The sequence below is a fragment of the Onychostoma macrolepis genome, chromosome 11 (assembly GCF_012432095.1).
Source record: "Onychostoma macrolepis isolate SWU-2019 chromosome 11, ASM1243209v1, whole genome shotgun sequence".
Lineage (NCBI taxonomy): Eukaryota > Metazoa > Chordata > Actinopteri > Cypriniformes > Cyprinidae > Onychostoma > Onychostoma macrolepis.
The window spans coordinates 7,097,670-7,122,605 of NC_081165.1; the positions used below are offsets into that span (position 1 = coordinate 7,097,670).

The following is a 24,936-nucleotide window of genomic DNA, read 5'->3' on the forward strand; positions in this document are numbered from 1 at the left end:
GTCCATTGCACATTCTTTCTAATGTGTCTCTCTGAAGAAGATATATGCGAATAAATCATTTAAGCCATAAACCCATTTTCTTTTATTAAAAAACAAAAAAAACAAGCTGAATTAGCTTTTTGATTTCTTTTAATTCCTTTTTAAATCGAAAATCAAATGATACGGACCCAATGTAAAGAACATGTCATCATATTGTACCATAAATAGGACATGCTAATAATCCAGCACTGTATATAATGTAAATTGTTGATTGGCCAGGCAAAGCTAAATGACCACATCATTAATTAGACAATGTAATCACACATTTCAAAGCTGCACAACAGACTCATGGCAACATCTTTGAGTGTGACCATTAATTGTACATGTAAGTTTGAAGAGTATGCAGGTTGCTAAAATGTAGCTGAGTTATTGAGCTGAGTTTGCAGTGAGAAACCACTCCTGCTCTCGGCCGTCAGACTTCAGACACGTCCACGGTGTCATTTTCAGAAGGTGTGCCAGTTCCTTCATACCAGCCGCAGGAGCCATCGCTGTGTCTGATGCAGGCAGACTCCTGAACCGACTCGCCGTCCTCAAACGGCCATAAGGATGACCAGTCTGTCAGTATGCACTCATTTTTGGTGCTGGGTTGACAGGGCTTTTCAATGCAGGTAGAGATCTGTAGAGATCACAGTTTCAGAGATTATATAATAAATATAATATAATTAATATAATATAATATAATATAATATAATATAATATAATATAATATAATATAATATAATATAATATAATATAATATAATATAATGCAATTTCATTTTTGGGTAACACTTTTGTGTAGGGACCAATTCTCACTATTAACTAGTTGCTTATTAGCATGCCTTATTAACATTTTGGCTGTTTATTATTAATACTAAAGCACATATTACACATATATTAATACTCACTAATAATAAGCAGCAAATTAAGAGTTTATTGAGGCAAAAGTTGTAGTTATTGGTTTGTTAATAGCGAGAATTGGATCTTAAAATAAAGTGTTGTGTAACACTTTAGTTTAGGGACCAGTTTCCATTATGAACTTGTAACATATTGGCTGTTTATTAGTACTTATAAAGCAGATATTAGTGTCTTATTCTGCATGACCACATTTTAGATCCCTTAATCCAACATACCTAAACCTAAACCTACGCAAATTAAGAGTTTACTGAGGTCAAAGTCATAGTTAATAGTGAGAACTGATCCCCAAACATTTATTCAAACCTTCATAAATAAGACTTTTTTTTTGTTTGTTTGTTTGCTTGTTTTTTTAATTACAGACACGGCTAGATAAACTACTCACTAAAAACGTTCTCAGTTTGATTAGTGATTTTCTAAGCATTATAGAACATGCTTAATTGACTTTTGTCTTGTCGTTGTGTCCCTAGTGAAAAAATTGTATACTTAAGTACAGTTTATTTGTATTAACTTTAGTATAACTAAATATATTTGTGGCACACTAAAAATTGGTATACTTAAAGTCTGCTAAATTGGAACAACTAATTTTGTACTAAATGCATTTTAGTTGTGCAAAAGCAGTGCTGAAGTTCAACTAAAGTTGTATTAAATATACTTGTTTGTGCCAAAGTGGAACTATTCCAAGTATACTTAAGTACACTTTTAATATCCACTCTTTTATTTAATATTTGAAATGCAGAATTAATTCAGCACATACTTCAAATGTATTTTAGTGACATTACAATTGCAATTCAATTACACTGAAAGAGTGTTGAACATACATTAATATTATACTAATAACGGTCCCACTTTATATTAGGTGGCCTTAACTACTATGTACTTACATTTAAATTAATCATTTGGTACAATGCACTTATTGTGTACATACATATTTTTACATTGTACTTATATTTTTAAAAAATACCTATATTTAGTTACATCTGTAATTAATTTCTGTATTTACATTTATAATTACACTGTTGACCCATCCCTTACACCTTAACCCACTCTTAAACCTACCCATATCACCAAACCTGTCCCTAACCTCCCGTATCCCCCTCAATAGCAGCAGAAGTGTTTTGCAATACAATATGAACACAATAAGTACATTGTACTTATTTTTTGAATTAAGTACATAGTAGTTAAGGCCACCTAATATAAAGTGTGACCCTAATAACAAACTGAGGTCATACTATTCCTTACTTTTAGTGACTTTTAAAATGCATTGCAATGGCATTCCAAGTAAACTTGAAGTGTGCTAATGGCACAATTATTGTGTGTTTCTAATGCAATAAATTAACCTTCATAAATAATGGCACAGCTTAAGAAATGGTCTTTTACTAACTCCCCCAGCAAACCAGCCAATTCAAATATCCAGAGAACATCAGTGGAACATTGGACACAGACATTTGAACACTGGCTGAAGGAAACGCTGCTGATGAGATTCGAACTCGTGTCGCTGCCACACACTCGCTTTACCAGATCGCCACCAAAGCAGACATGCGCTGTGATAAACTGCGGTTACTTTGTAGTCTTCAATTCATACCTCACATTTTCTTTGGTTTGCCCAAAAAGAAAAAAAAAAATTACACAGCATCATCTTAAAATATTCTCAGATTTGAAAGACATGGTGAGACTTGTCTTTAGCTGCAATGAGTTTCTAGACTCTAAAGGTTTCTTCTGAAAACCTTCCCAACAGTGTGCACACTACCGAGATGTTTAGCAACAGTGCAGCAAAACCGATGGTTGGTGAATTTCAGAGCTCATGAAAGTATAAGATGAGGAGAGACTGCACTTATCAAGCTCCCTTCACTGAACATACTGAAGCTTATATTTAGGCCGATGTTAAAATCACAATATTAAAATACTTAAGACACTTTTAAGGGGCGAAGGAACAAGCAAATATCAATACACAGAATGTGATGTTGTCTCTTGTGCCATAGTCTTATGTGAGAATACATACAGCGGCCTTCTTTACTTACATTATATGACAACATACAATACAAACAATCCCCGCAGACATACATTATATGGCCTTCATACAGATACAGGATCACAAGACGAGTTGCTTCATTCATCTCTTATGGACACTAGTTGTTGGGCTGAGTGAGCTGCACATGTCATTGGGGTTATGAAGCGGCGTCCTCTTTCAAAGGTTTCGTCCAGTTAGTTTATATGGGTATGAATGTGTGAAAATCACTTTTAACAAGTTTCAAACATGTTGTAGATGGAATTAAGAACCTAGCCAGTGTACTTTCTTAAAGATGAATATATATATCATCCTTCCCCAAATGCATTTATAAAAAGTAAAGTATTTTACAAATGAATTTGTAGTGCACTGAGTTTGTGCTTGATGAAAGCTTGAAATAACTTCATTTAGAGTGTATTTTCAGTTAGTATAGGCATGTCAATATATTTTTAGTATACTTATCATTAAATAAATATATTTTATATACAAATAAGTATATTTATTTTTCACTAGGGTGATCATCATTCATCATGTTTTTTTTTCTAAAAGAATACATTAGTTTATTTGTTGTCTCTGTAGTGCCCCCTCTATGCAGCATACACACACGGTGTTTCAATATAACACCTCTGTAATGCAGTTTTACAATCATTATCAGCTTTCTTCATTGTGCAAACAAGCTAATATTCTGTTTCTGCGGTTTCTAGTGAAGTAGTCTGATGTGGCTGTGGAATGAACCTTAAACGTTACTGTTTATTGCAGTTTTTTTTTTAATTAAACTGTACTTTTTTAACTCAATGTTCATCAGAATAGAAAAGCGAAAAACAATACAGATGAATGCTTTTGACACAAGGCATTGGCAGTAAGAACATGCAAATGTATATAAACATGCTTAAATTTCCCATTAAATACACACAGATGCTTTTACATGCAAAATAGTTTAATGGTTGATTGCAAATCTCCATGAAAACAGTTTTTGTATGTATTTGCTGACTGCATTGCAAAGCTTCAGTAACTTGTTTAAATTCATTTCAAAGTGTTCTAAGCATTCTGGAGAACAAAAGGGCAAAAATGAACACTGACGAATGGCTTATGCTCTTGTTCTTAAGGACGTCATTTTTAGGAGCTTTTTTAGTTACTTAACGGATTTTTTTGCCAACTGCAGAAGCCGTCTCTGTCTCGCAGGCAAATAGACTGAAGAGCCTCTTGATAATCAAGACTGGATGAATCATTGACTCTCATCAGACATTTTTCTGACGCATCTTGATCAAACAGGACGCTCCAGTACAGGGCGAGATCTGTAGAGACCACAGTTTGAGAGATGATTGAATTCATATCTGTACTTGTAACACAACAACTGTTTTAATACTTGGCTAGGCTAACACAAAGGGCTGAAAGTAGAAATTACAAAGCCAAGTATTCAAATGCCACACTCATTAGTACGTGTTTGACATCATTCAAAGTGGCAGAAAACTTAGCTGGGTGAAAATGAAAGCCACTGGATTTCAACTGCACTGAACTCGGAGTAATTTAGACTATGGTGAATTATTGTAAAAGTATGATTTGGATTATTACCTCACAGACACAGCCTCTCTGATACATGCTGAGGTACTGCTTTTGAACGGAGGAGACCCTGTCCCAACGCTCCACACGGTCACATAAATCAACAACAACCCTGCCGCTGTCGTCATGTCCTTGGGTGGAAAAAACAAACATTATTTTTTTCCTTATGCATCTCAATTAATTACACAGTTAAAGTTCATTATACTGTATATACACAACTTTTCATACCTAGAGATGTCCTCACTTATTGAACCCTCATGTTTTGTTGATATTCATTATTGTTTTTAGGTTTGAGGTCCTGGAGAATATTAGGATTTTCTTTGAGGATTCAGGGTTAGTCTTAAGTCAATTACGGTTTAATAATGAAGTGTGTTATCAAGTTCTTAAGTATGTTTTTTGAGATATTAAAAAGGAACGGGAGGCTTAATTGATCTGACTGGAATACAGATCAAATCCAAACAAATATAATTGTTACAGAGGAAAAACTGGATGTCATACACTAAACTACTGAGGTTTGCAAACAAACAGACTCTGAACTCATTCCGAACACCACAAACTCATGCAGAAACGTGTCTTCTTGCTAAGAGATGCATGATAAGTGAAAATGTGCTCTAAAAGTTGAGTAACTGAATACACCATGTGGTTTTCTGTGAAATCAGCCAACTCAGATGGCTCAAAATCTGTGCAGACTGTAAATTGGGCTAAAAATCTAGGCATAATTTGTGTAGCATATTTCAGCCTCAACTGATGTTAATAACCAGCATCAGGAATCAGAGCGTTCAGTTTCAACTCAAACTCTGCCTCGAGAGAGTAAATGATTTTACCTGACAGCAGATACTCGCCGTTCTTCAGATTGATGCCACATGAAGATTGAGATGTGTAGATGACCTGAATTCCCTTCTTGTGTAATGGCTTAAATGTCTGGATTAAAAAATATATATGTATATATATATATATATACACAGACACACACACACATATTTCTTGTTAAAAAAGATGGTATTGGATAATGATGAGTCGAGTGCATTTTCTCACCTTGATAGTTTGGATGTTGTAAGCAGTTAATCCAGGGCGAGTGCTGTTTGCCTCTCCAGTGACCTTAGCTCGAATCACTAATTGGTAAAAGAGTCAGATGTTACAAAAAGGTATTAATTTTATTTTAAAAAATGCTCCTGTATTACATTACATTTGTCCGAAGCAAAAACACTGTTCATATTTCGCATTTCAAGTTTTCCAAGATTGAGCACAAAAGAAGATACTTGAAAGACTGTTGGGAACCAAACAACACTGGAGCCCACTGAAAAACACTGAGACATTTCTCCAAATATCTTCCTTTGTGTTCCACAGGGAAAAAGTCATACAGGTATGAAATGATATAGGTGAATAAATTATGACAGAATTTTCTTTTTTGTTTGATTAAATAATGTCATATACTATAATTTAGCAAATGTTAAGATTCCATCACCATACTCTCCATAAACCTAATGTGTTGTTTAATGATTCAAGTAATTGAACAACTGTAAATAGACTGAAATACATGAAAGACTGAAAGACAGTTAACATCTCGTACCTACGTCAGACGAGCAGAACTGCTGTTGCGGGTGTCTTTGAACACATCTGCAGCCCTCGGTCACCTGTTCATTCAGTGCCACAGACAAGAAGAACAGCAGCGCTAGAGTCACAGCAGCAGACATGCTCTCTCTCTCTCTCTCTCTCTCACAGCACAAGACTAAACTATAGACTCAGGCTCTGGACCAGATACCGCGCGCTTTAGCTGCGGCGCACCTCGAAGTTCGCTTTTAAAGTGCGATGACGTCACGGCGTCTGTACGTGGGCTGTCCCGATTCACGGCGGAAAAGGACCAAACATGTAACTTTGCTCCATACACACCTGACACCTCTCACTGAACGTGACGTCTGCAGACCGCATCTGCATGAATGTGATGATAGGCGGAGCCACTGTTTGCATTATGCACAGTACAACCATTGCAAAAATCACATTAAACGAGTAAAACAGTCTATAGCGACTGCAATTAAGCAATAAATATAACGAATGTTCAATAACTTAAAATAACAGCCAGCTTGATGTTACGAAAACATCAATGACTACAGGACAGAAGAGGACAACAACTTGTTGTGCTTATAATAGTTTATTGGTGGCTGCACATTTTTAAAGTCACCTTTAAAGACTTTGGCCTGAAGAAAAAAAAAATTATAATGTAGGCTACATTAATTTAGAAGTGCACAATACTGACAAAAAATATCTTGGTGTTTAATTATTAGATTACATTTTATTAGATGACAATTATTAGATGATATTTTGCTGTTTTTGTGCTGGTTAGGACTTGAACTCATGAAGACATTCAATATTCATATTCTATGAGGTGGTCAGTTCACAGCCCTGCTTGACATTATTATTATTATTATTATTATTAAGGGGCAATATTTGCGATCCTGAGATTGATTAGACGGTAAAAGTATGCAAATATATGCCAAAATAAAGCTGTCAAGCAAGGCTTTTCACTCTGTAAATCTACACAAGTTGCTTGCGACTGAGGGTCCCTGCAGTGTTCATTGCTTCCTGCTTGGGAACATTTTTGGAGTCCACTGTTCATTCTGAACACCATGACAAATTTCCCTCTCAATCTCCAATGCATCGACCATCCCTTATTCTTGATTAAACCAACCCAGTCTCATGGTTTGTCGCGACATAGCCACGAAACTTTAATCTATTGATTCGTGTTCACGGACAAGAATTTCCATTTTTTTCGTGTCATCAGCACGATTTTCAATCTAATGCATTTCAGTTGGGAGTAACTTTCGTGCCTGCACCACCTTTCTGCCACTGCAACGCGTTCGGTGAGTTAGTTTTAATCTTTATAATATTTACATTTATTTATTTTTATATTTACACAATTTACACGTTTGAGCACGTAACCCAACCCCCTAAACCTATCCATTTGTATATACTATAAAACACAAGCTGATATGACTAACAAAGGCTATTTATTAAAAAATAAATAAATAAATAAACTGTTCCAAAGTACTGTACTGTCCCAGGAGCTGCTTTACACAAAAACTACCAAATACTAAAAAAAATGCTTAAAATGTTTAAATAAAATAACCATGATTTTTAATTAATGCTCCCTCGACTTATCGGTCACCTCGCTTTGTTCTTCTGGGACCTCGCAATTTACAAAATAAGCGCTGATACAGGGTTGCGTTCAGCCCCGACAAAACGATGCAAAACGTTTATTAACCGGAAACGGTGGTGCGTCGAACCCTGTTCTGATGACGCAAGAGTCGCATCTATGACAGCCATTCTTTGTGTTCTTTTTGAAGAATTTTCGGAGCCTGATGAAATCGGTATTTAAATACGTGTTAATACGGCAAAAAAACGCTCCATGTTACAGTCACTGTCCTTGCCGTCCAGAATAAAAGAGAACATCCCAATCGAGGGAAGGGACTGTGGTTCCTAATTATTGTGATCCAACATTTGCCTCGCATTTCAGGATGAAAAGGCAAACATTTCAGGTGAAGGATAGTCCACTTCTGACCTCCGAGACTGTGTTATGATCTACAGGTGCATCTTAATAAATTAGAATGTCGTGGAAAAGTTAATTTATTTCAGTAATTCAACTCTAATTGTGAAACTCGTGTATTAAATAAATTCAGTGCACACAGACTGAAGTAGTTTAAAGGGGTGGTTTACTGCTTTTTTTCTTTGCATGATTGTGTTTATGGGGTGCAATATATCATGTCTTCGTGTTTCGTTTGTTAAAAACGCCTTATTTTTCATATATTTCACCTTTATTGTAAGCTGCTTTCTCCTCCGTCATTTGAACGACCGGTTGACGTCCTGATTCTCTGAAACCACTCCCTCAGAAACAGGCAATGGGCTCAGATTGGTTAGTTGGGCCGGTGTGTTGTGATTGGCTAAACTGCGTACTGCACATTGTCCAGAAACTTCACGCCCATCACCTTCACGGGCGAGAGCTGCATGTGCTCCGGTCAAATGTAAATAATGGTGTCAATATTGCCGTATCAGTTTGAGCCAGAATCAGACCCAGAAAGCGGTAATGAAGAGAGTCCAGCAGAACTTACATTTACATTTACATTTAGTCATTTAGCAGACGCTTTTATCCAAAGCGACTTACAATTGGGGAATACATCGGCGATTAATCTTGAAGAGGCAATCAGACATACGAAGTGCTTGCAACACCAAGTCTCAGACATTGTTCAAATAAATACAAACTACCAAAGGAAGGAATAAGTAAAGATAATTTTTTTTTTTTTTTTTTTTTTTTTAAGTTTAGGATGAAGTCAAGTGCTGTCGAAAGAGATGAGTTTTCAGTTGTTGCTTGAAGATTGACAGGGATCCAGCATTCCGGATAGAGGTGGGAAGATCGTTCCACCAGCCAGGAATGGTGAATGAGAATGATCTAGAGAGTGATTTTGCGCCTCTCTGTGATGGTATCACGAGGCGTCGCTCACTAGCAGATCTCAGATTTCTGGAGGGGATGTAGTTTGTTAATAGAGAGTGCAAGTAAACGGGTGCTGAGCCAGTGGTTGTTCTATATGCAAGCATCAGTGTCTTGAACTTGATGCGAGCCGTGATTGGTAGCCAGTGCAGGGAGATAAAGAGAGGTGTAACATGGGCTCTTTTGGGCTCGTTGAAGACCAGAACTTCCGCAAGCACGGCTCTTACAAACGTTTCTGAATGAAGTTTGCTGTTGTGATTACATACAATTTTTTGAAGTTTGTACACGTTTGTCTTATACACACAAAATAGCATCGAACTAACTGGCCACTATAACCAAACAGCGTTGGCTTGTGTTTACGTTCTTGATCAAATTGAAAAATTACGTCATAAAGTATACATGGAAAATACATTTACAAAATTAGTACATAATTACAAATTCGGGTCCAAAATGTTTGTACGCGTTTGTCATAGACACACGAAATAGCATTTAACTAACTGGCTACTAAAGCCAGCGTTGGCATTTGTTTACGTCCTTGATAAAACTAAAACATTACGTCTGAAATTATACATGCAAATACATTTAAAATGATGAAATCTTACTCACAGGTCGTGGCCCAACAACTGCTGCCTCTGGTTTTAAAGTTGTAACTGCTCCATGTTTTAGTAATAGTTTCTGTGTGAATCCAGCATTGAACTCGTGTAGATTCTGGAAGCTGTCTTCCGTAAAATGCGCAGCACAGAGAGCTAAATTAGGATTGTAATTGTCAGGAACATAATCAAACATAAATTTTAACCATTGTTGACGAACTACAGCGTCCGTAGGAAGCCCGAACACAGAAGACCTGACAGCTGGGTGAAAATAACACCGTTTCGACGGCATGGCTACAACTCTCCACTATAACTCTTCCTCTTCGACAAAGCCGCAGAACATGGCCTTGCCCCCTCTTTTGCATGTTCCGGAGGGAGGGGTTGATGCAAATTTATGGGTTTGTTACGTATGCAACCCGGGAACCGTTGTTTTTGTAACTTCCTGATCTTTAAAAGACGATATCTCCGCTTACGTTGAACTTTCAGCGCAGCAACTTTGCAGATACTGTTCATGCACCAACAGCAACATTACACACTATTTAAAATGAAAAAAGTGAAATCGCAGTAAACCACCCCTTTAAGTCTTTGGTTCTTTTAATTGTGATGATTTTGGCTCACATTTAACAAAAAGCCACCAATTCACTATCTCAACAAATTAGAATATGGTGACATGCCAATCAACTCAAAACACCTGCAAAGCTTTCCTGAGCCTTCAAAATGGTCTCTCAGTTTGGTTCACTAGGCTACACAATCATGGGGAAGACTGCTGATCTGACAGTTGTCCAGAAGACAATTATTGACACCCTTCACAAGGAGGGTAAGCCACAAACATTCATTGCCAAAGAAGCTGGCTGTTCACAGAGTACTGTATCCAAGCATGTTAACAGAAAGTTGAGTGGAAGGAAAAAGTGCGGAAGAAAAAGATGCACAACCAACCGAGAGAACCGCAGCCTTATGAGGATTGTCAAGCAAAATCGATTCAAGAATTTGGGTTAACTTCACAAGGAATGGACTGAGGCTGGGGTCAAGGCATCAAGAGCCACCACACACAGACGTGTCGAGGAATTTGGCTACAGTTGTCGTATTCCTCTTGTTAAGCCACTCCTGAACCACAGACAACGTCAGAGGCGTCTTACCTGGGCTCAGGAGAAGAAGAACTGGACTGTTGCCCAGTGGTCCAAAGTCCTCTTTTCAGATGAGAGCAAGTTTTGTATTTCATTTGGAAACCAAGGTCCTAGAGTCTGGAGGAAGGGTGGAGAAGCTCATAGCCCAAGTTGCTTGAAGTCCAGTGTTAAGTTTCCACAGTCTGTGATGATTTGGGGTGCAATGTCATCTGCTGGTGTTGGTCGATTGTGTTTTTTGAAAACCAAAGTCACTGCACCCATTTACCAAGAAATTTTGGAGCACTTCATGCTTCCTTCTGCTGACCAGCTTTTTAAAGATGCTGATTTCATTCTCCAGCAGGATTTGGCACCTGCCCACACTGTCAAAAGCACCAAAAGTTGGTTAAATGACCATGGTGTTGGTGTGCTTGACTGGCCAGCAAACTCACCAGACCTGAACCCCATAGATTCTCTTGTCAAGAGGAAAATGAGAAACAAGAGACCAAAAAATGCAGATGAGCTGAAGGCCACTGTCAAAGAAACCTGGGCTTCCACACCACCTCAGCAGTGCCACAAACTGATCACCTCCATGCCACGCCGAATTGAGGCAGTAATTAAAGCAAAAGGAGCCCCTACCAAGTATTGAGTACATGTACTGTAAATGAACATACTTTACAGAAGGCCAACAATTCACTAAAAATGTTTTTTTTTTTTTTTTATTGGTCTTATGAAGTATTCTAATTTGTTGAGATTGAATTGGTGGGTTTTTGTTAAATGTGAGCCAAAATCATCACAATTAAAAGAACCAAAGACTTAAACTACTTCAGTCTGTGTGCACTGAATTTATTTAATACACGAGTTTCACAATTTGAGTTGAATTACTGAAATAAATTAACTTTTCCACAACATTCTAATTTATTGAGATGCACCAGTATTTGTGCCTATGTACACTTTTAGAATGAAATCTACGGAGAGTTTTATAAATGAGTCCCCAGGTCTGGAGCAGGTTTTCTTCGTAAACCCATGGTTTCTTTCGGTCTCCTCCCCCTTTTAAAAATGTTAGCGATGTTTAAATACCTCATTCATTCATGCTGCAAAATTGCTTTTCTTACCGAGTATTTTTGTCTTATTTCAAGTACAAATAGGCCTATCTAAAAATTCTTAAGTTAAGATGCATTTTCTATAGATGAAAAATGGTTTAAGATATTTAGTCTTGTTTCTGGGGGATTTTGATTTTAAGTGCATTTTACATAAAACATGTAAAATTGTCCTCCATAGGGTAAGGACAAGGTTTTGTTGCAGTAAGAGGCGCCTTTTTTTAATTGTTTTCGGTTGGCAGCAGGGACGGACTGGGAGTAAAAAACAGCCCTGGATTTTCTCCCAAATAGACCCTCCACAACTACAAACAGCCGCTTCTATCTCACAATATTACAGCAATCAGTGTATTGCATTTATGGCAAATAACATCACAAAACCTATGGTGACCCTGCTGAAAAAAACAATAGAAACAATTACCGAAATTCTAATGGGTTCTGTTACTGTTATGGATTAATGTAATTTAGTTTTTTACTTGTTGGACCCCAAGAATAGCCACTACCTTGGTAGTAGCTAATGGGGTTCCAAATAAACAAATAATAATAAACTACAAATACCATTAAAAAACACTACACAAACCATCAACTTTTATTCATTAAAACCATTAAATAATGCTTTCCTGTAGTGTGTTTTGGGACATGTTCCATTAGGATACAGTGGTTTAAACAATATTTAACAATAATAGGCAACCATTACCAGTAGAGACCAATACACTACAGTTTCCATTAAAACCAATAAAATTTCCATTATAACCAGTAAAACCACTACAAATTCTATTGATGTTTCTATTTTTGTTTTGTTTGTTTTTTTCAGCAAGGGACTGAAGTAAATATGAACTTAAATACTTCAAATCTATAAAAGAGCAGAATGCAAAAATGTATATGACATGACATAAAATCTAGAAACTAATTCTTCAATTTGAGTATTCGTGTGAGTTCATCGGAGCAAGCACCTTATAGGCTACTTCGTTTACTCTATTTTCTAACTCCATCTCTCAGGTGTAACCCATTGTTGAATCCGGTCTCGTTATGAATGAACGGAATGTGATGAACAGCAGTGGATGCTCGGACTAGGGTTGTCCTGGTTTTACTGCAGTGCTATAGGCTACATGCTGTGTATAGTGAGAGAGGCGGGTAAAAATAACCTGACGCAACCGTTCGCTTTTTTTCCTTTTAGCTTCTCCCATCCGCCTTTATCTTCATCTTTTGCTTGCCATCGCGAGCCACTCTCCTTAGCGTCAGTTTTGGTTTATTATAAGCAAAAATAGATTGCATTAGCGCCCCCTTTTGTCGGCCGTCAACATCACTTAATTTGACACTTTCTTTGAGGAACCAGCCAGGCCTTCTCCAGTCCGCCCCTGATAGAGGTGCGCGTGCTGAACTCCGAGTCAACACACTCCGTTACATTAACTAATACAATTCATCAGTTCTGAAACCAAACACAGAGTTTCCATCTCACAGCAAGTCAACTGAGGTCAAGTTTAAACTCAGAGCTGGTTGAACCTCCTTATCAAAACGGGCCCCCTTGTATTCCCCTATTATGGGGTCAAAGTGTTTGAGTGAGAGTGTGGATGTTGAATGACATAACTAGGCTATAGAACAGGTGCAGCCCAATTCTGATCATAGTAGTGGGCTGCTTGCACCAAAGAGAGAGAAAAAAAAAAAATTAAAAAGCACAGAGTGTGTTTTTTTGGTCCCATTCCAGCCCTGCTCAAAGCACTGCCTATACAAGGCTCCAACTGTTAGGATAATTTTTTTTTTTTTTTTTTTTTAATTTGGTTTAAACCGCATTTGTTCAGTGATTACAGAAAAAAGAAAAAAAAATCTTAAGTACAATGTTCCAGTTCAAGCTCCGCCTACTTCTGGTTTCATTCAAATACCGATACGAATTAACTTTGTGACTGTTACAGATACTGGCATTGCTGCACATGCCTACATACAACCCGCATTAAAATACAGACGCTTTTTCACACAAAAGAGTTTAATGGTTAATTGCAAATCTCCAGGAACAGTGTTTTGTACGTAGTTGTTGACGAATGGCTGATGCACTTGGTCTTCAGAGAGCTGTTGTAGCGATTTTCTCCCACCTGCAGAAGCCGAAGTAGCCGTATGGCAGGCATATAGACTGAAGAGCGTCTTGATCGTCAATAACAGCTACATTTTGGGATCTTATCAGACACTTACGACGCATCTTGATCAAACAGGATGCTCCAGTACAGGGCACGATCTGTAGAGACCACAGTTTGAGAAACACCACCAACAACCAACAAGTCAATGGACAGTTTGTGGTTAATACAACAGCTGCAAGTAAAGCTCACAAACCCAAAACTTTCTAAAAGTTTCATTAATTATAAGGGTTAAGAACTTATTGTATGGCATCTGAGATGTCCTTCACATTAATTTATGCATTAAACAGGTGAATTTAAAAAAAAAAAAAAAGTTTTGATAAGCGTTGTTTGGTCTGAACAAGACCTGAGCCTAGGTGTTTGACAACATCCAAAACGGCAATGGTTTCAACAGCTCTGAACTCGAAGTCAGACTATGGTGAAATATTGTAAGAATATAGGTTATATTACCTTACAGGTACAGACTTTCTGACGCATGCTGAGGTACCGCTTTTGATCTGAGGGGAGACTGTTCCAAAGCCTCACAAGGTCACACAAGTTAACAACGACCCTGCCGTCCTTGACATGTCCTTAGGTGGAAAAAACATAACATTTTTCTCATGTATGAGTTTTACAACTAAAGCTCATTATACTGTATATACAACTTTGTACCTAGAGATGTCCTCACTTATTGAACCCTCATGTTCTGTTGAGCTTCTTTAGAGTTTTTATGTTTGAGGTCCTGGATAATATTAGTCTTTTCTTTGATGAGTGTAACATCACGGAGGACAGTTACAGCTTACTAATAAAGTGTTTTATCAAGTTCTTAAGTCTTTTGAGGTATTTAAAGAGGAACATGCAGCTTAATTGGTCTGACTGGAATAAGTCTACATGACTTTTAATACCTGAACAAATTCTAAACACTACGCCGAAATGTTAGAGGAAAAACTGAATAGAACACAACGGAGGATTGCAAACAAACAGACTGAACTCGGTTAACGCCAACGGCCCAAAATCTGCATAATGGCTCTGAATTTCAGCAGCTAGCACAGACTCAACCATACTGTAAATCTGGGCATAATGTGTAGTGTATTCCAGCATAAACTGATGATCACTGACAGCATCAGGGTGTTCGGTTTCAACTCAAACTCAGATAGTAAGAGATCTTACCTGACAGCAGATACTCGCCATTTTCCAGATTGATGCCACATGAAGTTTGAGATGTGTAGATGACCTGAATTCCCTTGTCTAATTGTTTAAAAGTCTGGATTTAAAAAAAAAAAAAAAAAAAAAAAAAGAGGGGTTTCTCGGTTAAAAAAAAAAAAAATTTTGAATTTAAAAATGCATCAAGTACAGTCTCACCTGGATAGTTTGGATGTTGTAAGCAGTTAATCCAGGGTGTTCGCAGTTTGCCTTTCCAGTGACCTTAGCTCGAATCACTAATTGGTAAGAGTCAGATGTGACAAAAACAGAAAAAGGCCCCTGGATTACATTACATTTTGTCCAAAAGAAAAACACTTCAAGTCTGCCAAAATATCTCTCCTTGTGTTCAACAAAGTCATATAGGTCTGAAATGATATACAGGTGATTAAATGACCATTTTAATTTTTGGGTGAACTATCCCTTTAAATAATTTGCCACTACACAAGAAAATAGCTCATGTCACTGAGGGAAAAAAAGAGAGAAATAAAAAAGGATGATTTAAATAATGTCTTGAACTATAACTACAAAAAGTTTATGGGTTACTGTTTTAGGGGGTTGATCCCAGTGCTCTCCATAAACCTAATGTGTAGTTCAATTACTCAAATCATTGAACTACTGTTAATGACTGAAATGCAAGGAATTTAACATCTCGTAACATCTTAAAGCAGCATGCAACCTACAGATTTGAATAAAGCACCAATAGTTCTGTAAAACTGTTCGAGTTTGGTTAGCGATGCATGTGTTTGACGTACCTACGTCAGACGAGCAGAACTGCTGTTGCGGGTGTCTTTGAACACATCTGCAGCCCTCGGTCACCTGTTCATTCAGTGCCACAGACAAGAAGAACAGCAGCGCTAGAGTCACAGCAGCAGACATGCTCTCGCTCGCTTTCTCTCACAGCACAAGACTAAACTACAAACTCAGGCTCTGGACCAGATACAGCGTGCTTGCTTGCTTTGTCTGTCTGTCTCTCTCTCTTCACCCTGAGTGTGGGTTTGTGTGTATCTTAAATAGTCCTGCAGACAGGAAACAATCATGCAATCAAGCAATTATGCAATCAGTTCTAGGCATGGGGTGTTATGGGAAATGGAGTCCGGAAAACATTGGCAAAGGTCAAGGATGGAGTGCCCTCTAGAGCAGCTCATGGGCACTCCAGCTGGAGATCGTGACAGAAACACACACTACTGTACACCCCATCACAGCACAGTTGTAAGAGAATAAAGAATGAGAGTGTACAAAGAGACAACATCAGCCCTCAAATTGTGAAATGTTTATAAAGCAGCATGTTACAAAGCGTTGCATAATAAGAGATTTTCTTCACACATTTTCCCTGTAATGTGGCATAAAAATAAAGTGTTTGCCAAATATTTGCATTCTTATTTAAAGCATATCTATTATTTAAAAAGCCAGATTTTCATTTAACTGTATATATTTGTGGGCATATGAAAAGATGTCTTAAGCTCAGGACAGAACATTTTAATTAATATTACATGCAATCTGTCAACCGATTTTTCATAAAAACTGATATCAAATTAAACACTTAACAAACAACCAGTAGACTGTTGATATCACCATTTTAAGTCCTAATATCTACAGTATATCCGTATATCTGAAATCAGTCTCATACTGAGTTGAGACATGCTAGCATTGAAAGCATCTTGATATAAAAAAAAAAGAAATTCCACCCAAAAATGAAAGCTTGCTGCTAATTTATTCACCCTCAGGCAATCCAAGATGTGGGTGACATTTTTTCTTCTTGAGTACAACAGTAAAGAGGATTTTGGTCCTCGATGATTCATAAGATGCAAGTCCTCTGAGCAGGGCCTTAGCTAGAATTCTGGGCCCTGTGTGCTGATTTTTTATGGGGCCCCTTCAACATCACATTCAAAATTTAATAAAAATGTAATATAAAAAAAAAAAAAAAATAGGAGCACAGTCAACAAATTCAGGAGCAATTCTGATCAATGACAAAAATTAGCCTTCCCGTTACAGGATGATATTTGACTCCTTAAAGTGATTTACAGGGGCATTTATTATTATTTTAACCTTTTAATGGCATTTTCTCTAACTTTATTGAAAGAATATCCAAACACTCCTCATCCCATCCTCATCCCAAAGAAATCCAAATTTACAGGACTAAATGACTACAGGGCTGTGGCTCTAACATCTGTGGTCATGAAGTCTTTTGAAAACTGGTACTGGCCCATCTGAAGGACAATAATGGACCCTTGCTGGATCCTCTTCAGTTTGCCTACAGAGCAAACAGGTCTGTGGACAATGCAGTCAACATGGGACTGCATTATGTTCTGCAACATCTAGACAGACCAGGGACTTATGTGAGGATCCTGTTTGTGGACTTCAGCTCGGCCTTTAACACTATCATCCCAAACCTCCTCCTGCCCAAACTAACTCAGCTCTCCGTGCCCACCTCCCTCTGTCAGTGGATCACCAGCTTCCTGACAGACAGGCAGCAGCTAGTGAGGCTGGGAGAATACACATCCAGCACTCGTATGATCAGCACTGGTGCCCCTCAGGGCTGTGTCCTCTCACCACTGCTCTTCTCCCTGTACACCAATGACTGCATCTCTAAAGACCCCTCTGTCAAGCTCCTGAAGTTTGCAGACGACACCACACTGATCGGCCTCATTCAGGACGGTGACAAGTCTGCTTACAGACAGGAGGTTAAAGAGCTGGCTGTCTGGTGCAGTCACAACAACCTGGAGCTCAACACGCTCAAAACAGTGGAGATGATCGTGGACTTCAGGAGAAACCCCACTGCTCTCCCCCCACTCACCATCATGAACAGCACTGTGACTGCAGTGGAGTCATTCAGATTCCTGCGCACCACCATCTCTGAGGACCTGAAGTGGGACACTCACATAGACACCACTGTCAAAAAGGCCCAGCAGAGGTTGTACTTCCTTCGCCAGCTGAAAAAGTTCAACCTGCCACAGGAGCTGCTGAAACAGTTCTACTACGCCATCATTGAATCCGTCCTCTGCACTTCAATAACTGTCTGGTTCAGCTCAGCTACCAAATCTGACCTCAGAAGGTAGTCCGGACTGCTGAGCGAATCATTGGTACAACCCTCGCCACTCTCCAAGAACTGTACTCATCCAGAGTGAGCAAAAGGCAAAATCACTCTTGACCCTCACATCCAGAACACTCCCTCTTTGAACTGCTGCCGTCTGCCGTCTGAATCATTACCGGTGTTCTGTTATTCATTCTGTAATTCATTCTCCATCTTTAATTATTGCCTCTTTCTCAAGTATTATGTAAATACACATACATATCTGTTTATTTATACAGCTGTATATAGAGTAAATAATGCACAAATCTGTACATAAATCTACTGTTCCAGATTCATACTTATTATTATTATTATGATTATTATCCATTGTTAAGTCTTACTATTTAAATGTTTTTTCTGTTCTCATGTCAGATGTGTTTGTATGTATGTATGTACCAGGAGCACCTTAAAACCACAACAAATTCCTCGTGTGTTTGCGCACACCTGGCGAATAAAGCTAATTCTGATTCTGATTCTGATTCTGGTCGACGCTACAGAGCTCTGAGCACCAGCATGGCCAGCACAGGTGCAGTTTCTTCCCTCAGGCAATCCATCTCATGAACACTTGACAAATAATTGTGGAACACATACTATTTATACACTTATTTATCTAACACGCATACTTAGTCTACATTTCAAATTGCACATAATATACTTGTACATACAAAACTGTCTATTGTTATATACCTGTACATACAATTGTCAGTTTGTATATTGTAATTCCTTATTTACTTGTTCTATTTTTAATTCTTCTTTTTATTATCTGTGTTTTTTGTTCTGTCACTGTCATTCTGTTGCACTGTGGAAGCTTCTGTCACGAAAACAAATTCCTCGTATGTGTAAACATACCTGCTAATAAAGCTCATTCTGATTCTGATTCTGATGTTACTCGCTCCAGTTCACTCGCAGACCCCTCCGCTTTGGGGGCATGGTCCAAACTTCTGTCCAAGGCAGTGAAGCCTTCATCCTTCAGTCAGAAGTATATTATTAACTAGCAACAGGTACTGTAGAGAAGGTCCTGGTAGCCCACAGTGAGTCAGGGTCTTACAGCCACTACTTCATTGTTCAACCTTCAACATTGAGGGCTCCTGTTTGCCGAGTCTGGCCCAGAGAGGCTCCGTTCGAGTTTAGCCAGAGAGGGCTCCTGTTGCCGAGTCTGGCCCAGAGGCTCCTGTTCCCAGTTTGACCCAGAGGGCTCCCGTTCGAGTTTGACCCAGAGAGGGCTCCCGTTCGAGTTTGACCCAGAGAGGGCTCCCGTTCGAGTTTGACCCAGAGGCTCCGTTCGAGTTTGACCCAGAGGCTCCGTTCGAGTTTGACCCAGAGAGGGCTCCGTTCGAGTTTGACCCAGAGAGGGCTCCGTTCGAGTTTGACCAGAGGGCTCCTGTTGCGAGTCTGGCCCAGAGAGGGCTCCGTTCACGAGTCTGGCGCAGAGAGGGCTCCAGTTCCCAGTTTAGCCCAGAGGGCTCCCGTTCGAGTTTGACCCAGAGGGCTCCGTTCACGAGTCTGGCGCAGAGAGGGCTCCAGTTCCCAGTTTAGCCAGAGAGGGCTCCCGTTCCCAGTTTGACCCAGAGGGCTCCGTTCGAGTTTAGCCCAGAGAGGGCTCCCGTTGCCGAGTCTGGCCCAGAGAGGGCTCCAGTTCCCGAGTCTGGCCCAGAGAGGGCTCTAGTTCCCGAGTCTGGCCCAGAGAGGGCTCTAGTTCCCGAGTCTGGCCCAGAGAGGGCTCCAGTTCCCGAGTCTGGCCCAGAGAGGGCTCCTGGATGTTCTATGTTTGACAGAAACCTGGCTAAAAGCAGATGATTACATTATTTTAAACGAGTCTACGCCCAAGATTACTGTTATAAACATGAAAATGTATGTCCTGATGACAAAAAAAACCCCCACAGCTGCTGCTAACATATACCCTTGTGAAAAACGTGTGTGCCTAATAGTAGTGACTGTGCACTTGTAGTGTACTTCAGATATTAAAGGTACATTAAAATAGAACTGTAATTGCAGATAATATATTAATTGAATAAATGCTACTTAAGTGTACTTAAAAAGAGACACTTCCATGGCTATGTTTCCTAACGCATTTAATTACACTTCTAAAAATGCATTTTGTAAAAATGTCAAATTTCAAGTTTTTACATTAAAGCACATTTTTAATCATGTTTTAATTTTAATCATTTAAAAATTAGGTTTTAAAGATATACAGGACATGCAAAGTATCTGTTCATAATTTTAATTGTGTGTTATTTGATATTACATTTAAAGTTAGCACACATCAATCCCAATGTGTTGTATTGATACATGACATGCAATTAATGACATTAACTTATATTTAAATATTTATTATAAAGTGTGCTAAAGTGTACTGCTTTTCATAAGGGTTTGGTTCTGCCGTGATGCTTTGGATGAAACTTCTGCTAAATTAATGCAATTATTTATTCAGGAAAAAATAGGCTCATACTATTTGGATATTTTGGTCATTTGGGCAAAGTGTTTGCTATTTTTGCCATTAAGAGAAATACAAGCAGAAATTAAAATTGAGTTCTGATCATAATGTTTTTTTTAATTTTTTTGGTGTTTTTTTGTTTTTCCAAAAGAATATGTTAGGTTATTTGTTGTCATTCAACAGACTCAATCTGTCTCAGTAGTGCCCCCTCTATGCAGCACACACACTGCGTTTCAATATAATGCCTCTGTAATGCAGTTTTACAATCATTATCAACTTTCTGTGGTTTCTAGTGAAGTAGACATTTCCTGCTGTCTGATGTGGCTGTGGATCTGTGGAATGAACCTTAAACATTGCTGTTTGTTATTGCAGGGGTTTTTTTTAAATCAAACTGTCCTTTTTAACTCAATGTTCATCAGAATAGAAAAGCGAAAAACAATACCAGATGACTGCTTTTTTTTTCCACTAAGAACATCCATATTTATATAAACATGCTTACATTTCCCATTAAATACACACAGATGCTTTTACATGCAAAATAGTTTAATGGTTGATTGCAAATCTCCATGAAAACAGTTTTTGTATGTATTTGCTGACTGCATTGCAAAGCTTCAGTAACTTGTTTAAATTCATTTCAAAGTGTTCTAAGCATTCTGGAGAACAAAAGGGCAAAAATGAACACTGACGAATGGCTTATGCTCTTGTTCTTAAGGACGTCATTTTTAGGAGCTTTTTTAGTTACTTAACGGATTTTTTTGCCAACTGCAGAAGCCGTCTCTGTCTCGCAGGCAAATAGACTGAAGAGCCTCTTGATAATCAAGACTGGATGAATCATTGACTCTCATCAGACATTTTTTCTGACGCATCTTGATCAAACAGGACGCTCCAGTACAGGGCGAGATCTGTAGAGACCACAGTTTGAGAGATGATTGAATTCATATCTGTACTTGTAACACAACAACTGTTTTAATACTTGGCTAGGCTAACACAAAGGGCTGAAAGTAGAAATTACAAAGCCAAGTATTCAAATGCCACACTCATTAGTACGTGTTTGACATCATTCAAAGTGGCAGAAAACTTAGCTGGGTGAAAATGAAAGCCACTGGATTTCAACTGCACTGAACTCGGAGTAATTTAGACTATGGTGAATTATTGTAAAAGTATGATTTGGATTATTACCTCACAGACACAGCCTCTCTGATACATGCTGAGGTACTGCTTTTGAACGGAGGAGACCCTGTCCCAACGCTCCACACGGTCACATAAATCAACAACAACCCTGCCGCTGTCGTCATGTCCTTGGGTGGAAAAAAACAAACATTATTTTTTTCCTTATGCATCTCAATTAATTACACAGTTAAAGTTCATTATACTGTATATACACAACTTTTCATACCTAGAGATGTCCTCACTTATTGAACCCTCATGTTTTGTTGATATTCATTATTGTTTTAGGTTTGAGGTCCTGGAGAATATTGGGATTTTCTTTGAGGATTCAGGGTTAGTCTTAAGTCAATTACGGTTTAATAATGAAGTGTGTTATCAAGTTCTTAAGTATGTTTTTTGAGATATTAAAAAGGAACGGGAGGCTTAATTGATCAGCCAACTCAGATGGCTCAAAATCTGTCCAGACTGTAAATTGGGCTAAAAATCTAGGCATAATTTGTGTAGCATATTTCAGCCTCAACTGATGTTAATAACCAGCATCAGGAATCAGAGCGTTCAGTTTCAACTCAAACTCTGCCTCGAGAGAGTAAATGATTTTACCTGACAGCAGATACTCGCCGTTCTTCAGATTGATGCCACATGAAGATTGAGATGTGTAGATGACCTGAATTCCCTTCTTGTGTAATGGCTTAAATGTCTGGATTTTAAAAAAAAATTTTTTTAAAAAAGACGGTTTCTTGTTTAAAAAAAAAAAAATGCATCAAGTACAGTCTCACCTGGATAGTTTGGATGTTGTAAGCAGTTAATCCAGGGTGTTCGCAGTTTGCCTTTCCAGTGACCTTAGCTCGAATCACTAATTGGTAAGAGTCAGATGTGACAAAAACAGAAAAAGGCCCCTGGATTACATTACACGTCCAAAGCAAAAACACTTCAAGTCTGCCAATATTGAACAAGATATACTTGAAAGAATGTTGGGAACCAAACACTAGAACCCACTGAAAAAGACATCTCAAAATATCTCTCCTTGTGTTCAAGAAAGTCATATAGGTCTGAAATGATATAAGTGACTAAATGACCATTTTAATTTTTGGGTGAACTATCCCTTTAAATAATTTGCCACTACACAAGAAAACAGCTCATGTCACTGAGGGAAAAAAAAGAGGAAAAAAAAGGATGATTTAAATAATGTCTTGAACTATAACTACAAAAAGTTGATGGGTTACTGTTTTAGGGGGTTGATCCCAGTGCTCTCCATAAACCTAATGTGTAGTTCAATTACTCAAATCATTGAACTACTGTTAATGACTGAAATGCAAGGAATTTAACATGTCATAACATCTTAAAGCAGCATGCAACCTACAGATTTGAATAAAGCACCAATAGTTCTGTAAAACTGTTCGAGTTTGGTTAGCGATGCATGTGTTTGGCGTACCTACGTCAGGCGAGCAGAACTGCTGTTGCGGGTGTCTTTGAACACATCTGCAGCCCTCGGTCACCTGTTCATTCAGTGCCACAGACAAGAAGAACAGCAGCGCTAGAGTCACAGCAGCAGACATGCTCTCGCTCGCTTTCTCTCACAGCACAAGACTAAACTACAAACTCAGGCTCTGGACCAGATACAGCGTGCTTGCTTGCTTTGTCTGTCTGTCTCTCTCTCTTCACCCTGAGTGTGGGTTTGTGTGTATCTTAAATAGTCCTGCAGACAGGAAACAATCATGCAATCAAGCAATTATGCAATCAGTTCTAGGCATGGGGTGTTATGGGAAATGGAGTCCGGAAAACATTGGCAAAGGTCAAGGATGGAGTGCCCTCTAGAGCAGCTCATGGGCACTCCAGCTGGAGATCGTGACAGAAACACACACTACTGTACACCCCATCACAGCACAGTTGTAAGAGAATAAAGAATGAGAGTGTACAAAGAGACAACATCAGCCCTCAAATTGTGAAATGTTTATAAAGCAGCATGTTACAAAGCGTTGCATAATAAGAGATTTTCTTCACACATTTCCCCTGTAATGTGGCATAAAAATAAAGTGTTTGCCAAATATTTGCATTCTTATTTAAAGCATATCTATTATTGAAAAAGCCAGATTTTCATTTAACTGTATATATTTGTGGGCATATGAAAAGATGTCTTAAGCTCAGGACAGAACATTTTAATTAATATTACATGCAATCTGTCAACCGATTTTTCATAAAACTGATATCAAACTAAACACTTAACAAACAACCAGTAGACTGTTGATATCACCATTTTAAGTCCTAATATCTACAGTATATCCGTATATCTGAAATCAGTCTGAAATCAGAGTTGAGACATGCTAGCATTGAAAGCATCTTGATATAAAAAAAAGAAATTCCACCCAAAATGAAAGCTTGCTGCTAATTTATTCACCCTCAGGCAATCCAAGATGTGGGTGACATTTTTTCTTCTTGAGTACAACAGTAAAGAGGATTTTGGTCCTCGATGATTCATAAGATGCAAGTCCTCTGAGCAGGGCCTTAGCTAGGAATTCTGGGCCCTGTGTGCTGATTTTTTTATGGGGCCCCTTCAACATCACATTCAAAATTTAATAAAAATGTAATATAAAAAAAAAAAATAGGAGCACAGTCAACAAATTCAGGAACAATTCTGATCAATGACAAAAATTAGCCTTCCCGTTACAGGATGAAATTTGACTCCTTAAAGTGATTTACAGGGGCATTTATTATTATTTTAACCTTTTTAATGGCATTTTCTCTAACTTTATTGAAAGAATGTCATATTTTATGTCAAAGTCCAAAATGTATATGTATAAGCCTTTTTAAAACTCCTAATTCACAATCAAACAAAGAAAAGTGGCATGCAGGTATATTTACAGACCTTTAAAGAGGCTTATGGCTGTTTTAAATTCATAACAACGTTATGAGATTAATGTTTTAAATATAACATTTTGAAAAACATTTTGATAAACATTTTGATGATTGATTGATTCACTGAAATTATTTAAATAACTGAAAAGATACTTTAAAAAATGTAACTAAAACTGCCAGTAGGCGGTGGCAAGTCACTGATTTGATCTCTGAATCATTCATTCAATTGATTCGTTTGAACGGCTGATTCATTCAGGAACTAATGCTCGGTACAGGGGCGTTATTGTTTTTTTCCTTTTTATTCGATATATTTCCAAACCTGTTAACTACAGGTATA

The 24,936-nt window shown here is 38.2% G+C and overlaps 4 protein-coding genes across 5 annotated transcripts in view; 1 reads left to right on the forward strand and 3 right to left on the reverse strand.

The window, feature by feature from the left end:
• Positions 1-24,936, forward strand: part of syn2b (synapsin IIb) — a 127,142-nt gene that overhangs the window by 57,288 nt on the left and 44,918 nt on the right. The gene's annotated exons all lie outside the window — the stretch shown is intronic.
• On the reverse strand, positions 3,821-6,312 carry LOC131549267 (metalloproteinase inhibitor 3-like). 2 transcript variants are annotated; one of them, XM_058791280.1, is made up of 5 exons: positions 6,071-6,312; positions 5,536-5,612; positions 5,325-5,421; positions 4,513-4,631; positions 3,821-4,235 (listed from the first exon to the last, which is right to left on the reverse strand). In XM_058791280.1, exons 1-5 carry the CDS (start codon positions 6,192-6,194, stop codon positions 4,179-4,181), a joined length of 474 nt encoding a protein of 157 aa, XP_058647263.1. In that variant the 5' UTR covers positions 6,195-6,312; the 3' UTR covers positions 3,821-4,178. The 2 variants fall into 2 exon arrangements, 1 of the variants encoding a protein (XP_058647263.1); XR_009273371.1 differs by having other exon boundaries at positions 3,823-4,235; positions 6,075-6,307.
• Positions 13,621-16,073, reverse strand: LOC131549263 (metalloproteinase inhibitor 3-like). Its single transcript, XM_058791276.1, has 5 exons — positions 15,828-16,073; positions 15,235-15,311; positions 15,043-15,136; positions 14,344-14,462; positions 13,621-13,994 (listed from the first exon to the last, which is right to left on the reverse strand). The coding sequence occupies exons 1-5, from the start codon at positions 15,949-15,951 to the stop codon at positions 13,824-13,826; spliced, it is 585 nt and encodes a 194-aa protein (XP_058647259.1). The 5' UTR covers positions 15,952-16,073; the 3' UTR covers positions 13,621-13,823.
• On the reverse strand, positions 21,094-23,421 carry LOC131549264 (metalloproteinase inhibitor 3-like). The gene is made up of 5 exons (XM_058791277.1): positions 23,179-23,421; positions 22,523-22,599; positions 22,347-22,443; positions 21,759-21,877; positions 21,094-21,481 (listed from the first exon to the last, which is right to left on the reverse strand). The coding sequence occupies exons 1-5, from the start codon at positions 23,300-23,302 to the stop codon at positions 21,314-21,316; spliced, it is 585 nt and encodes a 194-aa protein (XP_058647260.1). The 5' UTR covers positions 23,303-23,421; the 3' UTR covers positions 21,094-21,313.